Source organism: Anas acuta, chromosome W (genome assembly GCF_963932015.1).
Source record: "Anas acuta chromosome W, bAnaAcu1.1, whole genome shotgun sequence".
Taxonomy (NCBI): Eukaryota; Metazoa; Chordata; class Aves; order Anseriformes; family Anatidae; genus Anas; species Anas acuta.
In genome coordinates, this window is record NC_089016.1 from 12585476 (window position 1) to 12598107 (window position 12632).

The 12632-nt window shown below is 41.1% G+C and overlaps 1 protein-coding gene across 3 annotated transcripts in view; it reads right to left on the reverse strand.

The window, feature by feature from the left end:
• Positions 1 to 1623: 1623 nt before the first annotated feature.
• LOC137846965 (E3 ubiquitin-protein ligase KCMF1-like) overlaps positions 1624 to 12632 on the reverse strand; it is a 144930-nt gene continuing 133921 nt past the window's right edge. For all 3 annotated transcript variants that reach the window (XM_068665118.1, XM_068665117.1, XM_068665119.1), the window contains exons 4-7: positions 10358 to 10459; positions 8657 to 8831; positions 5177 to 5456; positions 1624 to 2255 (exon numbers count right to left, since the gene is read on the reverse strand). In XM_068665118.1, the coding sequence (XP_068521219.1) occupies positions 1994 to 2255; positions 5177 to 5456; positions 8657 to 8831; positions 10358 to 10459 (819 nt within the window). In that variant the 3' untranslated portion in view covers positions 1624 to 1993. The remainder of the gene's footprint in view (positions 2256 to 5176; positions 5457 to 8656; positions 8832 to 10357; positions 10460 to 12632) is intronic.

Sequence of the window (12632 nt, forward strand, 5' to 3'; positions counted from 1 at the left end):
ATCACTAAGCTCTACATCTAAACGTCTTTTAAAGACCTCCAGGGATGTTGACTCCACCACTTCCCTGGACAGCCCATTCCAATGCCTAACAACCCTCTCAGTAAAGAAGTTTTTCCTAATATCCAACCTAAACCTCTCCTGGTGCAACTTTAGGCCATTCCCCCTCATCCTATCACTAAGCACGTGGGAGAATAGACCAATCCCCACCTCGCTACAGCCTCCTGTTGGGTACCTGTAGAGAGTGATAAGGTTGCCCCGAGCCTCCTCTTCTCCAGGCTGAACAATCCCAGCTCCCTCAGCCGCTCCTTGTAAGACTTGTTCTCCAGACCCCTCACCAGCTTCGTTGTCCTTCTCTGGACACACTCAAGCACCTCCATGTTCTTCTTGTAGTGAGGGGCCCAAAACTGAACATAGTACTCGAGGTGAGGCCTCACCAGAGCCGAGTACAGGGGGACAATCACTTCCCTAGTCCAGTGATGATGCACCTGGGAAGGGGCAACCCTGGATGTACATACAGACTGGGGAATGACAGGCTGAAGAGCAGCCCAACAGAAAGGGATCTGGGGGTTTTGGTTGATGGCAAGTTGTTTATGACTCAACAGTGTGCCTTGGCAGCCAAAAGGGCCAACCATATCCTGGAATGTACTAAGGACAGAATTTCTAGCTGGTCGATGCAAGTGATTGTCGCACATTACTCTGCACTGGTGTGGCCTCACCTTGAGTACTGTGTGCAGTTTTGGGTGCCACAATATAAGACAGATACAAAACTATTAAAGAATGTTCAAAGGAGGTCTACCCCACAACACAAAAACTAATTTAAAAGCATATAGGATTAACAGTATAGGCAAGTAGGTGGTATGACTCAAAAACACTTTATTTTTTTATGTCAGAAATATAACCCCAAAACCCAATAAATAAAGATTAATAGGAAATTAGCATTAAGAATTCAATTATAACATATGGAGATATCTGGGAATCAAATCCTCAAGCTTTCCTGATACTGAGAAGCCTCTGCAAGCTATGAAGCAAATACATAAATAACTCAAAATGATAAGGACTGTGAAGACTTAGAACTAAGATAACATAATCCAGGTAATTCCCCCTCTCCCCCAGCAGTGAATATATGCAACATCTACACCTAAGTAAAGTATATTTAACGGTTAAAAGAAATTAAACACAAAAATGAAAGCTTTAAAGAATGATGAATGAAATTTGTTTTTAGGGCACACAGAAGCTCTTTGTGGTAGATTGCCAGTAGTGACCCTTGGTTTTTTGTCTCCTACCGATGTATAAAAAGTTGAATTCCATATGAATATGATGGCTAACAGGGCATCATAGTGGTTACAGTATAGCAAAACACCACACCCTGGAAATAACAATATAGCCCACTGCAGAGTTTGCATTAATACACAGGGAGAGTACATAGAAAAGGTCATTGGTCATATGTTACTCAAAGGCTACTTCATCGCTACAAACTGCTAGTGAGTATTAATCTTTTTTGTCACATTACCTTTGAATAATAGGAAAGCTTTGGGATTTTATACTTTTACTACTTGTACTTTTTTTTTTTTAATGACAAGGTCACTAAAACTCATGCACGCTGCAAAAAACATCATGCAGTAGTTAAGGTAAACCATCCAAGCAATTTTTATTCATTAATAGTCATAAATACACACAGCAGCTTCATTAGAGATTTTTCATTTTTTCCCCTTCAGTTTGAATGTGGAGTATTAGGAGAGCTTTTTGCATGTCAAGCTACGGGACACAGAACTTTTTTCTCTGCACTGCAACCTATATTTACCTGCTAAAAGTAAAAATTGGTTAAGTGGAAATGATTATCATATATATCTTTTCTCTCTTCCTTTGAATGTACACAATGTAACAAGAGCAACAGACCTAAAATTACAATCACCAAAACAAACCCAAGATAGTTGTTGTCCAATTTCATTGGCAAATACAGCACAGAGGACATTGTTTGCAAAATGGGATGCCATCAAAAAGGAGGCAGAAGAGGCTCATTTCCTTTATTATTCTCTTTTAAATTTAGGTTTTCTAAAGCAACATCTAGAGGCATAATATCTACACAGCCCATAGCACCAAAATCAGCAATTTCTCCCCGCTCATCCTCATCTGAGGAGGAACCTTCTTCCTGCATCAAAGTAGATAGTAGAAGCTCTTGAACAAATAAGCTACGGTCTGCCCGTTCACTTTCCTTTGACTGACGCTCTGCTTCTGACATCTTAGGATCATTCAACCTGCATAGCAGTACAGAAAGAGAGAAGACCTGCAGTTAGTGACAGCCCATTGATGATATTGTTGATGATATTACTAAGCCTAACAGTTGGACTGACGCATGCTGAATAACATCTGAAAATCATTCCGTTTGAAAACAGCCTAGGTACTACTGCACTTTTGACACATGCATATCTGACAATGCCTGGCACTCCTGATGCAACAAGAATACAGACATTTAACAAACTTGCTCCTAGTTACTATAAAAAAATTCACATAAGTGGATTCTAAGGCTGAAGGAACAAATAGCTATTTCCAAAGTTTCTTACCCTTCAGAGGGATTTGAGGAACTTAACTCCAGTTCTATCCTAGCTCACAAGATCAATGACTGACATTTGCACATACTTTCATTAAAGTTATTATTTTCAAAAAGTTTTGGATTGAGATATTATTATGAGTTTAGATAAAAATAAGCATGACAGCAATAACTTGTTCCAACCCAGGTATCTAGACACAGCAACTGTTTAATTATCTGTTCTCTTTCCCAACATACAATTGAAAAACACCCAAAACCCCCATTTGAATCTTGAAAATCAATATTCTAAACCTCCCAGAAGAGATGGACTAAGTGTGGGCAACTCTTCTACAGAGGAACTCTAGGATCTAACTATACTTTCTGAAACAGCTATGTATTCTGCTTATTAATAGTAAGTTCCTTATTTGATTTTTTGATCCAAAATATTTTATATATAAACCTGTATTTAACCTTCAGCCTTAATTACAGATTTCCTATTAAATAACACTACCTTTTAAGATCTCTCCCCTAACATTATCAGCATAAAAGTTTGAAACATATTATTGTAAATGCTCTTGTTTTATAAGCAGTAGTAGGATAAACAAGCACAATTTAGTAAAGCAATATTCCTTATGTTTCTTTTGAAATTGAAAAACAGCAAGTAATATTTATTCACTGCCTAGGAGCAGACACACAGCAGGACTGAAAATGAGATGTTGCAAATGGAAACAAAAACATAGTACCTCAACTACAAACTTCAATAGGAATCTGTCAGAACTTCTATGGCTGAAACTGTAAGCAACTCATACAGCTATATAGCTCAAGTTATAAGACTGTAGTGGGTTTACGTGGCAAGGTTTTGGTAGCAGAGGGCCATAGGGGTGGCTTCTGTGAGAAGGATCTAGAAGCTGCCCCATGTTTGGTAAGGGCCCCACTGCTGACCAGAGCTGTGCCAATAAGCAATGTTGTTTTGCCCCTCTGTGAGAGCATATTTAAGACAGGGGAAAAAAATGCTGCACCACACAGCAGCTGGGAGAGTGAGAGGAGAAATAGCCTTGCAGGCGCCAAGGTCAGTGAAGAAGGAGGGGGAGAGGTGCTCCAGGAGCCGGAGCAGAAGTCCCCTACGGCCTGTGGTGAGGGCCATGGTGAAGCAGGCTGTCCCCCTGCAGTCCATGAAGTACCACGGTGGAGCAGGGTTCCGTGCTGCAGCCCGTGGAGGAGACCATGGTGGAGCAGGTGGACCTGCACTGACGGAGGCTGCCCCCTGTGTAAGACCCCTGCCCGAGCAGATTCCAGGCCGGACCTGTAGCCTGTGGAGAGGAGCCCACGCAGGAGCAGGTGACCTGGCAGGAACTGCTGCCCGTGGGGGAGCCAGGTTGGAGCAGTTTTCTCCTGAGGGATGGACCCCGTGGTACAGACCCATATCTGGAGCAGTTCGGGAAGAGCTGCTGCCTGTGGGAAGCCCACATCGGATCAGTTCATCAAGGACTGCATCCCGTGGGAGGGACCCCACAGCACAGGGGACAAGAGTGACCGAGAAGGAGTGGAGGAGAAGAAGCTCTATAGACTGACCATAACCCCCATTCCCCCGTCCCCCTGTGCCTCTCGGGGGGAGGAGGTGGAAGAGGGTGGATGGGGGGGGAAGGTGCTTTTGGTTTCTTTCTTTTGTTTCTCACTTCTCTAGCTTGTTAGTAATAAGCAATAAATCTTACTGTCTCCCTATGCCGAGTCTGTTTTGCCCGTCACAATAATTACCTTGTGATTTCCTTGTCCTTATCTCAACCTTTGAGCCCTTTTCATCATATTTTCTCCCCATTCCTCTTTGAGGAGGGGGAGTGAGAGAGCGGTTGTGATAGAGCTCGGCTACCCACTCGAGTGGAACCACCACAGACTAACCTCCTTTCCAAGGCCTGCAGAAAACAATTAATCCATATTCCAGTCTAAAGCTTTAAATACGTTCCTAGACACATAGATGAAATGCAGCATCCCTGTGAGACTGCCTCTCACTTTCACGAACAGAGACTCCATGGGTTATTTCTGCAGCCAACTCTTGGGAGTTGTTTTTCTGAAAATAGAAGAATTCCCTTCAGGCCAGCTACAAACTACTACTCAGATAGCATTTCCTTGGTTTTGCTTTATTCCTAACAGTGTGGTTCTATCTAATTTTTGTGACTGTATTATAAGTTTGTGCATAAATACCTAACTGCACATAAACTGAAAAATGTTAACACATCACATTTCTTATGATTCAGTACACAACATGTGCTATTTAATGTTATTCTGATATTTTGACAAAGCACAGGCTACTACCACATCTTTAAGTACACAGTAATCAAGTTTAAGAACAATTAAGTGGATGAAGTTTACTGCTTTTAATGGTGCTGCACTAAAGTGTGAAATATTTTTCTTTTACATTAAGTTATGAATTACAGATATTCTACAACAGCTATTGACCTCTAACATCAGCGTATTCTGTAAAATTCACCGATTGGCCTGTTAATCTTGGGATATATTTATCTGTAGTTACAGACCCTACTTTGCTATACTAAAGCACATGCCAAACTAAATGCATAGTAGTTTCACCAAACTCTCTAACAGGGACAAGGAAAACAGAAATGGTAGAAGAGTTAAACCCCTAGAATAAATTACCTTGTAAGAAGAAACTGGGAATTCTGGATAGTCTGTTGAATGTTTTCTGTGTTAGATGTATTGGTTGCTGCTACAGATTGTGTAAGAGTGGTGGGGATGCTGCTTGTATTAGTGCGTCTAGTTGCATTGCGTGCAGTCTCCAGTTGTTGTCTTGCTGCTTGAGCATGCTGTCGCTCCAACTGCAGTTGCATCTGCAGCTGCTGTAACTGAGAAGCAGAAGGGCCAGAAGAATTGAGCTGCCCTGCAGAACGTCTCACGCCTGATAACTGAGATAAAAGCTCTGCCAGAAGAAAGAAAAGTTTCTACAGTGAAATCTGCTTAAATACATACCATGCAACAACATAAATATGTCCCGAATACCAGTATATCAATTATTTTGCTTTCTAAAACCTTTCATCAATGAAATTAATGAACAAATATTGATTTGGAAAGCTTCATGAGCTATCCATTACAAGCATCCCATATCTCAAAACCCATAGGGCAAGGAAGATTAAGACTCATCTAGAGTAAAGAACTGTGCATAAAAGATTCAAAGCTTAAAGCTTTTTAAACCAATAAGAGTCAACCTATGAGAAATGTCCTATAAGCAATATCCTGTGCAACAATTTTCTAAAATGTTATCTTTGAGTCAAAGTAGTTACTAAGAAACCATTTCAATTTTCACTTCAGTTGGTGGTTTTATTCTCCCCCCCAAATCCACCTTTAATACATATTCCAGAGGGTAGCTGTGTTGCAGAAAGACAGAAAAATCAGAGACTCTTTTCAGACATTTCTAGAAAATATATAGTTCAGCGGTGTTTTTTTGTGTGTGACTTTTGACCTCTGCTGGAAATAAAGAAATTATAACAATTATAAATAAATAAAATATGGCATGAAGGCATGAATTGCTTTCTTCCAAAGTTCAAGACCGACAAATTCTGTCCATGCTAAGCATTTCCTGAAATAAATGTTAATAATAAGTTATTGCTCAGTTTACTACAGTAAACTCAGTACAGTTGCATTTACTACAGATTATATTCCAAACAAATTTGTGAGTACTACTTTGATGTGTTTGATGCAAGGAGGACAGAAGATTAATTTGTTCCCCATCTACCCAACCTTCATACAAGTCGTTATTATAGGTCATAAAAATTTTTCTTCCATCTTACTTTCAAGATATAAACCTTTGAAACTAGGCATTTCTTAGGGGAATAAAGCCCAATGCAGTAGCTCTTTCATCAGGAACTCTTGGAATGCAAACAGTAAATGCTCAAGTCACTTTTAATCAGCACAGCTAATCATATCAAGATTAGCTACTAATAATATTGTATTTCATTAATTACTGACAACTACAACAAAGAGAAAAACAAATAATGTTTAGAGATCTGTTACAAGCACAAGTTCTAACTTCTGGTAGTATGTGCTAATTATTACCCCAATAAAAAGGGAAGACTAATAACGCTGTCAATCAAGACTGCTGTACTTATCCTCACTTTGAAAAAAATCACTTTGAGTATAGCCTAACTGTACCCTGGTAGCAGATCTGAGCTTGAGACACAGGCTTGGTATGAGATAGACACCCAATCAGATGGCACTACATTCTCAAAATGCAAATAAATAAGTAAGTAAATAAATAAATAAATAAGTTCCACCACCCCCCCCCAAAAAAAAAAAAAAGACAAGACTCAAAGGAATGCCATTTTATTACACCTTTTATGCTCCTAAATGGGAAGGCCTTGTGAGGCTGAAACCAAGGCAGTCACTTCACATTTAACTAAGCTGCACTAACATCCACTGTAACAGTAATAAGTATTGCACTCCAGGACACACAAACATCCTCCCTTCTTGCATGAACTCTAGTGCTTTTCAAACACATGACTTAACTCACTAAGACAAAAGAAAACTTTTTTCCTCTTTTGCTGCAATATTTTTAGTAGGAGTGCAGCCAGCAGGTCCCAGGAAGCGATTCTTCCCCTCTATTTGGCACTGTCAAGGCCACATCCAGAGTGCTGTGTTCAGTTTAGGTTCCCCAGGACAAGAGACACATGGACATAATGGAGCAAGTCCAGTGAAGGGCAGGAATGCCATCATAGAGAGACCTTGACAGGCTTGAGAAGTGGGCCCATGAGAACCTCATGAATTTCAACAAGACCAAGTGCAAGGTCCTGCACCTGGGTCAAGGCAATCCCAAGCAAATACCGGCTGGGTGGAGAATAGATTGACAGCAGCTCTGAGGAGAAAGACCTGGGGGTGTTGTTTGATGAGAAGCTCAACATGAGCCAGCAATGTGCATCCCAGAAAGCCAACTGTATCCTGGGCTACATCAAAAGAAGCATGGTCAGCAGGTTTAGGGAGGTGATTCTCCCCCTCTACTCCGCTTTTGTGAGACCCCACCTGGAGTACACTCAACAAGCTCTGGGGCACCCAATATAAGAAGGACATAGGCCTGTTTGAGTGGGTCCAGAGGAGGGACACGATGATCAGAGGACTGGAACACCTCTCCTATGAAGAAAGGCTGAGAGAGCTGTGGTTGTTTAGTTTGGAGAAGAGAAGGCTATAGGGAGACCTTATTGCAGCCTTCCAATACTTAAAGGGGGCTTTATAAGAAAGATGAAGAAAGACTTTTTACCAGGGAGTGTAGGGATAGGACAAGGAGTAATGGCATAAAACTAAAAAAGGGTAGATTTAGATTAGATATAAGGAAGAAATTCTTTACTCTAAGGGTAGTGAAGCACTGGAACATGTTGCCCAGAGAGGTTGTGGATGCCCCTTTCCAGAAATGTTCAAGGTCAGGTTGGATGGGACTTTGGGCAACCTGATCTAGTGGGAGGTGTCCCTGCCCATGGCAGAGGAGTTGGACTAAATGATCTTTAAGGTCCTTTCAAACCCAAACCACTTTATGATTCTATAAATATCTGATGGGAGGGAATGAAAAAGAGGGAGACAGATTCTTTTCAGTAGTGTTCACTGACAGAACAAGAGTCAAAATTAAAACAAATTAAATCTACCTGAAAACAACAAAACGCTTTTCTACTGTGAGGGTGGTCAAATACCATAACAGGTTGTCCAGAGAGGTTGTGGTGTCTCCATCCACAAAGATATTCAGTACCAAACTGGGCACAGTCCTTGGCTACCTGATCTAGCTGACCTTATTTGAGCAGGGGGTTGGACTAAATTATGTTGAGATGTCCTTTCCAACCTCAACCATTCTTTTATACCACCTGTGAACAGGTCAGTCATGGGAATGAGCCTAGAAGTCTCTGAATTTAAAAGCACAAGCTAAAGGGTCAGTGGTTTTTGCTTCAGAAGTTCCAGGTAGACAATCCAATCAAGGATACTGTTCATCAGTAAACATCCATCAAGTACGATGACAGTGGGAAACATATATACACTTTCAACTTCAAAACATAGAAAAACAAAGCAACTATTATCATCTTGGATTTTATTTAAAAGTCTATTTAAGAAGGAAACTGGGCTAAAATCAGTGGTTACAACTCTTACCAGCTATAGGATCCATGGCTTCTCTATTGCTTGTAGAATATGAACTTTGAGAAGATGAAAGCCCACCAGTGGAACTGCTAGTAAAGTGCATGTTTGATCTACGTGCACGAGGGCCTCCCAAACCCCGGCCTGGGTGAAACATTCTACGTACATGTCGAACACCGCTAGATTCATCATAAACAAGCAATTAAGGAAAGACATTTGTTATCAAGTATTAAACAGCAAAAACATTTACTATGTGAATAATGATTCAACTTTTTAAGTGTTTTTATAAACATTTTGGATGTAGGACTAGAAGGTGTTTTGAGCAAATTTGCTGACGAAACTAAACCTGGAGGAGTTGTAGACTCTGTTGAGGTTGGAAAGGCCTTGCAGAGAGATCTGGACAGATTGGAGAGCTGGGCAATCACCTACCACATGAAGTTTAACAAGAGCAAGTGCCGGGTCCTGCATCTGGGATGGGGCAACCCTGGCTATATGTACAGGCTGGGCAACGAGACGCTAGAAAGCAGCCCCTCAGAGAGGGATCTGAGGGTTGTGGTTGATAGCAAGCTGAATATGAGCAAGCAGTGCCCTGGCAGCCAGGAGGGCCAACCGTATCCTGGGGTGCATCAAGCTCAGCATTTCTAGTCGGGCAAGGGAAATGATTGTCCCGCTCTACTCTGCACTGGTGCGGCCTCACCTCGAGTACTGTGTGCAGTTCTGGGCACCACAGTACAAAAAGGACGTAAAACTATTTGAGAGTGTCCAGAGGAGGGCTACTAAGAAGGTGAAGGGCCTAGAGAGGAAGATGTACGAGGAGCAGCTGAGGTCACTTGGCCTGTTCAGGCTGGAAAAGAGGAGGCTAGGGGGAGACCTCGTTGCGGTCTACAACTTCCTCGCAAGGGGGAGCGGAGGGGCAGGCTCCAATCTATTCTCTCTGGTGACCAGTGATAGGACCCAAGGGAATGGAGTCAAGCTGCAACAGGGGAGGTTCAGGCTGGATATCAGGAAGAGATTCTTCACTGAAAGGGTTGTCACGCACTGGAACAGGCTCCCCAGGGACATAGTCACAGCACCAAGCCTGTCGGAGTTTAAGAAGCATTTGGACTGTACTCTTAGTCATATGGTCTGAATTTTTGGGTAGACCTGTGTGGTGCCAGGAGTTGGACTCCTTATGCATCCCTTCCAACTCAGGATATTCTATGATTCTATGATTTTAACATCAAAATTAGGAAATAAGTACTCAAAATAATCTACAAATTTTTATTGTTGTTCTTACCAAGAGCACACATTAATTATTGCATTACCTTTCACTTTTGTGTTTTACTGCTTTCAATCACATAATTATCTATAATATACTACTGCATTTGTATTACTTTCACATACACAAAAATGGCATCAGAACTAAAGACCAATGAGGGTAAAAGCTGCAGTGCAGAAAGAAGCAGATTAGTGTCAGAAACATCTTTAAAAGGCTTGGCTATCAGGAATAAAACAAAAACAAACACACACCAACATTGGCTAGCTACACCTAAAGCCCATTCACAATCTGATTATATATATATGTATTTTCAGACATGCAGATCCCCAACAATCAAATACCAATTCTAAAAAATAAGCAAAACAGATGTAGCCACTTGACTACAAAAGTCAAAACAAGTAGTTACAGCTATCATATGGAACAATCTAATCCTTTTCCCTCAACTTAAGAAAGGATATTAAATCTCTAGGAGCTCTGTGTTCCAGTGTAAGATGAGCTGCAAAGTCATCTGTGACATGATTAGGATCCCCTCCAGGTAACGCTGCACATATTGGACAAATCTGAAACAACAAAGTGAGGGGAAAAAAAAACACAAAAAAACAACTTTAAACAAATCACAAACCACATCACTCAAAGTTGATCACTTAACAAGGATTCTTATACTTTAAATATCATACTCTAATCCTGTATCTAGATGGCCACGAGTTTAAAGCAGTAAATGTGTTCAAATGAAATTGTTAATTTTAGCATCTTTTCAAGACCCACTTTACTTTATAATTTTGCTTTTAATAATACCACAGAAACCAAAAGTAAAATTTTCAAATCCCATCTGCAATCCCTTCAGCTTTAAAACTTCTCTTTATATGTCAGTTCCAGCACAGAGAGTAGGTCTGGTTACACAGGATTACTAATTGCTTGTATGTACCTGCATGTAAAATTAAGTTCATTTAGTGCTCTTTGAATCCTCAAAGCAACTTCTCATTCATCTCACCAGAGAAGTGTGGGAAGGAGAATGAAATCAGATATAAATATTCATTAAAGTATCACCACTGAGACCATCCACTGAGGTAGCATGAGAGTAGGGGTTTGGCAGAGGAGAGAAACTCCTTATTCCTACCAAGTATTTTGGGAGATGTAATTACAGTTTTTGTTTTGTTTAGTTTTACCTTAAAACTAAACACACACTTAAAGTTAAGGGAACCTTACTGCCACAGCGACTTTCATTTATTATTTTTATTTTTCCTCTCAATGACTTCGCATGCACCTGAGAGAAGTATGCCTTAAAAAGTCCTTTAAAAGTTTTGCAGGACAGTCTTAAAGTTTGATAGATGACAGGTTAATAAGCCAGAAAGGAGAAATCCATTCCACACAATATGTTAGGTCTTAAGTACTCTGTAAAGCATCACTTTGATAGTAGAATTCAACACTTTTGAGGAATTTTACTCTCTGCTTCTCTGGGAGAAACAGATGGCACTTACAGTCCTGACATAACTCTCTTCCCTAATCAGTCAAGACTGCAATACTTCAGTTAAACCTTTTTGCCATCTTCAACTCTCCCAGGAGCAAGCTTTGTCTTTTTAGAGGAACCCTGGCTGTGATGCTGTCCTGGTTTCAGCTAGGATACAGTTCATTTTCCTCCTAGTAGTTGGTATGGCGCTGTGTTTTGGATTTAGGATGAGAATAATGTTGATATCGCACTGATGTTTTAATTGTTGCAGAGCAGTGCTTACACTAAGCCAAGGACTTCTCAGCTTCTCATTCTGTTCTGCAACATCAAGCTGCAGAAGCTGCTGAGGGAGAAGGTGAATCGATTCAGTTTGCAGAAGTGAAAGCCATCCAGCTGGCATTAGATATTGCTGAATGAGAAAAGTGACCAGTTCTCTATCTCTATACTGGTTCATGGATGGTAGCAAATGCCCTGTGGGGGTGGTTACAGCAATGGAAGCAGAGCAACTGGCAGCAACACTAGGGGTTCTGCCAACCGAGCCGGACCTGCCCAATCAAACCTGTTACGTACTGTAGAAGGGGACAAAGTCCCTGTAGTGCATGTAAAAACCATGCTGGGGAAGACAGTCTGGGCTATTCCTGCCTCAGGAAAAGGCAAACCCATTCATGGGATTGCTTTTGCTCAAGGACCAGGATGCACTTGGTAGGTAATGCAAAGGAATGGGGAGGTCCAGTGTGTACCTCAAGGGGATTTAGTACTGGGTGAGAATAGTCCATGAATTGAATTGTATTAGTTAATTATTATCAAATACTGTATGTCATCACTACCACAATTGCTATATGTCAGTGTCCTATTAATGGTATCACAGTAACAGCCACGTAGGTAATGATGAATGAATTTTGATAGAATTGGATAAGCACGGCGGTGTGATGGAACGAGAACAGGCTTTAAGTGGAGACAATTCAACATCACACACCATCTCTTCTGCCCTAAAAAACTGCTGTGACAGATGGCGCCCGAAGTCAGTCACGGACTACACAAACTCAGTGGACATTGTATATACATATATGAAAAGTGGTGATTAATTGGAATGTACTGGAAAGGATGTAAACTGAGTATGACATAAATGATATGGAATAAGAGGTGGATATTGTCCTGGTTTCAGCTAGGATAGAGTTAATTTTCCTCCTAGTAGCTGGTAGGGTGCTGCGTTTTGGATTTAGGATGAGAATAATGTTCATAACACACTGGTGTCTGGTCAGGGTGGGGGGGACCGGCTGCTCAGG